The sequence below is a fragment of the Peromyscus eremicus genome, chromosome 1 (assembly GCF_949786415.1).
Source record: "Peromyscus eremicus chromosome 1, PerEre_H2_v1, whole genome shotgun sequence".
Lineage (NCBI taxonomy): Eukaryota > Metazoa > Chordata > Mammalia > Rodentia > Cricetidae > Peromyscus > Peromyscus eremicus.
In genome coordinates, this window is record NC_081416.1 from 48,335,596 (window position 1) to 48,339,496 (window position 3,901).

At 40.6% G+C, this 3,901-nt stretch overlaps 1 protein-coding gene across 1 annotated transcript; it reads right to left on the reverse strand.

The window, feature by feature from the left end:
* Positions 1–2,729: 2,729 nt before the first annotated feature.
* LOC131897083 (olfactory receptor 5B12-like) lies at positions 2,730–3,683 on the reverse strand. Its single transcript, XM_059247974.1, has one exon. It carries the CDS (start codon positions 3,681–3,683, stop codon positions 2,730–2,732), a length of 954 nt encoding a protein of 317 aa, XP_059103957.1.
* Positions 3,684–3,901: the final 218 nt, after the last annotated feature.

Sequence of the window (3,901 nt, forward strand, 5' to 3'; positions counted from 1 at the left end):
ATGACAAGAGGACTGATAGAGAGCAGTTAGTATCAGGAAATCAAAGTCTCCTCTGGGTATCAGTTCCAGTGCTCATAATTACTGTAGTTCCACACTAACTCTGGTACTGAGATCCCTTATCAAATATTCCCTCTGCATCCCACCAGAAAGAACTTCTCACTGCTATTGCTCTTGAGTTTGATGTTGTCATTTAACCCAAAGTATTATTTAGTAGTGAAGAGAAGAACTCATTGCCACTTTTGCCCTTCTGATGGCTTCCATTCCATATGTAATCAAGTTACAAACTTTCAGTTGTTCAGATTCAGTAGCATATTTACAAAAAAAAATCCACAAAAACACAGTGATGGAAAATTTTGCTGTGTAAAAGAGGTATTAGATGTGGTTAAATATTATCTAGAATACAGGAAATGAAGAGACGTTTTAGTTCACTCAATATTTTATCATCATTTTATAAATATTTTCTATAAGAAAAACACTATGTAAGTGGTGAGAGGGTTTGTATGCTGCAAACTGGGACTATATGAGTTATGAAGTACACTAATTAACCTATAAATTAATTTTTGTTGGCTGAAGTCTGTATTTGACCTCTAGAATTCAGTATTAGTTTTAGATAATATGTTTCCCTTAATTATGAAAACTCCATCACTGAAATTCTTTTTTTTTTTTTTTTTTTTTTTTTTTTGGTTTTTCGAGACAGGGTTTCTCTGTGTAGCTTTGCGCCTCTCCTGGAACTCACTTGGTAGCCCAGGCTGGCCTTGAACTCACAGAGATCCGCCTGGCTCTGCCTCCCGAGTGCTGGGATTAAAGGCGTGCGCCACCACTGCCCGGCGAAATTCATTTTTTTGTTTTTTGTTTTTGTTTTAATTTTTTCATTTTTCTTTATTAAGAAATTTTCTCCACATAACACCCACAGATCCCCCCTCCTCCATCCTCCTCCCCTCAGTCCTCTCTCCCAAGCCACCCTGCATCCCCACATCCCCCAAATCAAGGTCTCCCATGGGGAGTCAGCAGAGCCTGGCACACTGAGCCTAGGCAGGTCCAAGCCTTTTCCCATTGCACCAAGGCTGTGCAAGGCGTCATACCACAGGCACCATATTCCCAGAAGCCTGCCCATGCCCAGAAGCCTGCCCATGCACCAGGGATAGATTCCGATCCCCCAGCCTGGGTGCCCCCCCAATCAGTTTGAGCCACACAACTGTCTTCCGTATCCAGAGAGCCTAGTCCAGTCCCGTGGGGCATCCACAGCCATCAGTCCACAGTTCATGGGCTTCCACTAGTGTGGCCGGTCATCTCTGCACGTTGTACCATCATGATCTCAACATCCCTTACCTGCATAATCCCTCCTCTCTCTCATCAATTGGATTCCCAGAGCTCAGTCTGGGGCCTGGCCATGAATCTATGCATCTGCCTCCATCAGTCACTGGACAAAGGCTCTATGATGACAGCTAGGTTATTCACTAGACCTGTCACCAGAGTAGACCAGTCCAGGCACCCTCTGGACCACTACCGGCAGACCAAGGTGGGAGTTATCCTTGTGGATCCTGAGAGCCTCTCCAGCACCCCGCCTCTTCCTATTCCCATGATGTCCTCATCTATCATGTATCTCCTTCCCTGCCATCCCACTCTGTCCCTGTTCCAGCTTGACCCTCCCATTTCCCTACATTCTCATCCCCCACTCCTCACCCTTTGCCACCCCCGCCACCCAGTCTGCTCACGTAGATCTCATCCACTTCTCCTTCACAGGGTCATCCATGTGTCTCTCCTAGGGTACTTCCCTGTTAGCTAGCCCCTCTGGAGCTATGGGTTGTAGTCTGGCCATCCCTTCCCTCACATCCAGGACACATGCTCAACTATGTTCATATCAGCATTATTCGTAATAGCATAAACCTGGAAACAACCTAGATGCCCCTCAACTGAAGAATGGATAAAGAAAATGTGGCACATGTACACAATGGAGTACTACTCAGCAGTAAAAAACAATGATATCATGAAATTTGCAGGCAAATAGATGGAATTAGAAAATATCATCTTGAGTGAGGTAACCCAGACTCAGAAGGACAAACATAGTATGTACTCACTCATAAGTGGATACTGAAATTATTTTAACCTCAAGTTTCAAGATATCTGTACCACCAAAACCATGTGAAATTAAGTTATTTGGGGTTAGATCTTGAAATTCAGTAGGACAAAATCTCAAGATAATTATTTATAGCACAAATACATGAGAACAATTAATTTATGTCAGATTTAAATATCATGGAGTTATTTTTAACTTTAACATTTAATGAAAAATGAGGACATGAATTATAAAGAGAGGAAGCAGAAGTGTGTACTGTGATTTGGAGGGAAGACTGAGAAGGGGAAATTATATAATCATACACTAAAAAAGAAATACTAGTAATTAATAATGATAATATAAAACATTTGAAAATATAACTGTTGTCATGCATACATGAAGTTGACCTAAAAATACTTTATAACAATGAAGTAGTATTGCATGTGAATTCTCTAGCATAATAATACTGATTTAAATATTAAATTGACATCTCATTTATTGCAAGATACACTCCAAATTCACTCTAAATTAGTCAGATAACCAATGCATGAAGACAGACTTTTTCTTTGTAAAATAACTGTTCAAAGAAACCATAGACAATAAATAATTAAAAATAAATTATTCCTCAAGGGTAAAGGTCCATAATTTCACATGTTCAAAAAATACTTCGGAGTTAATTGACTAAGTTCAATGAAGACTTAATTTTTCCAACAACTTTCATGAATGCATTTTTGACCTCTTTGTTTCTCAGACTGTAGACCATAGGGTTCAGCATGGGGATAACCATGGTGTAAAACACAGATGCAATTTTGTCTGTCTCCATGGAATGACTAGAGCTGGGCTGTAAATACATGAATATGAGTGACCCAAAGAAAATGGCTACAGTGATGAAGTGGGATGCACAGGTAGAGAAGGCCTTTTTCCGTGCATCGGCTGAACGCATCCTCAAAATCGCAATGAAAATAAGCAGGTAAGTGTTCAAGATAACGAAGAGAGTGAAAACGACATCCAGTGTAGCCAAGATAAGGAGTGTAATCTCATTTGTGTAGGTGTCAGAACAAGAAATGTTCAGCAGTGGAGGAATGTCACAGAAAAAGTGATTAATCATGTTAGAAAGACAGAAAGAAAGATGAAATGCAAGGCCTACATGGATAGAGGATTGCAAGATTCCACACATGTAGCAGCAGGTGACAATTAGGATACAGGTGGTATTTGTCATAGTGGTAGTGTAATGCAGGGGTTTACAAACTGCTGCATGACGGTCATAAGCCATTGAGGCCAGAATCAAACTTTCAATAGCAATAAAGGCTACAAAGAAGAACATCTGGGCAGCACATGCATTGTAGGATATAATCTTGTTTCCTGTGAGAAAGCCAACCATTACCTTTGGAGTGACTGCTGATGCATAAACACAGTCCACCAGGGAGAGGTTACTGAGGAAAAAGTACATGGGAGTGTGGAGTCGGGAATCCAGCAGAATCAGCATGATCATCCCAAGATTCCCAATCAATGTGATCAAATAAATGAGAGTGAAGACAACAGACAAAGGGATCTGCAGTTCTGGGACATCTGTTAACCCCACAAGAATAAATTCTGTAACCTCTGAAATATTCTCCATCAGTGTCATTTGGGAATGATCATGACAAGTTCCTAGGACAAATAAAAGAATATACTCTTTGAATATCACCAGAATTACAAACTATGACCAAGGTCTTTTACTCATTTATTTTTCTAGTGAAGGACACTGTTTAGAAGATGGTGAACTGCATGCTGGGGAACTGTGGGCAGTTTGCTCCTATGGAAGTGATATAGATGGACACTGAACTTCTTTGCTGTCAAAGATGA

Bases quoted from the DNA above. Each gene is read 5' to 3' on its own strand.
- LOC131897083 (XM_059247974.1), bottom strand. From the start codon at position 3,683: ATGACACTGATGGAGAATATTTCAGAGGTTACAGAATTTATTCTTGTG.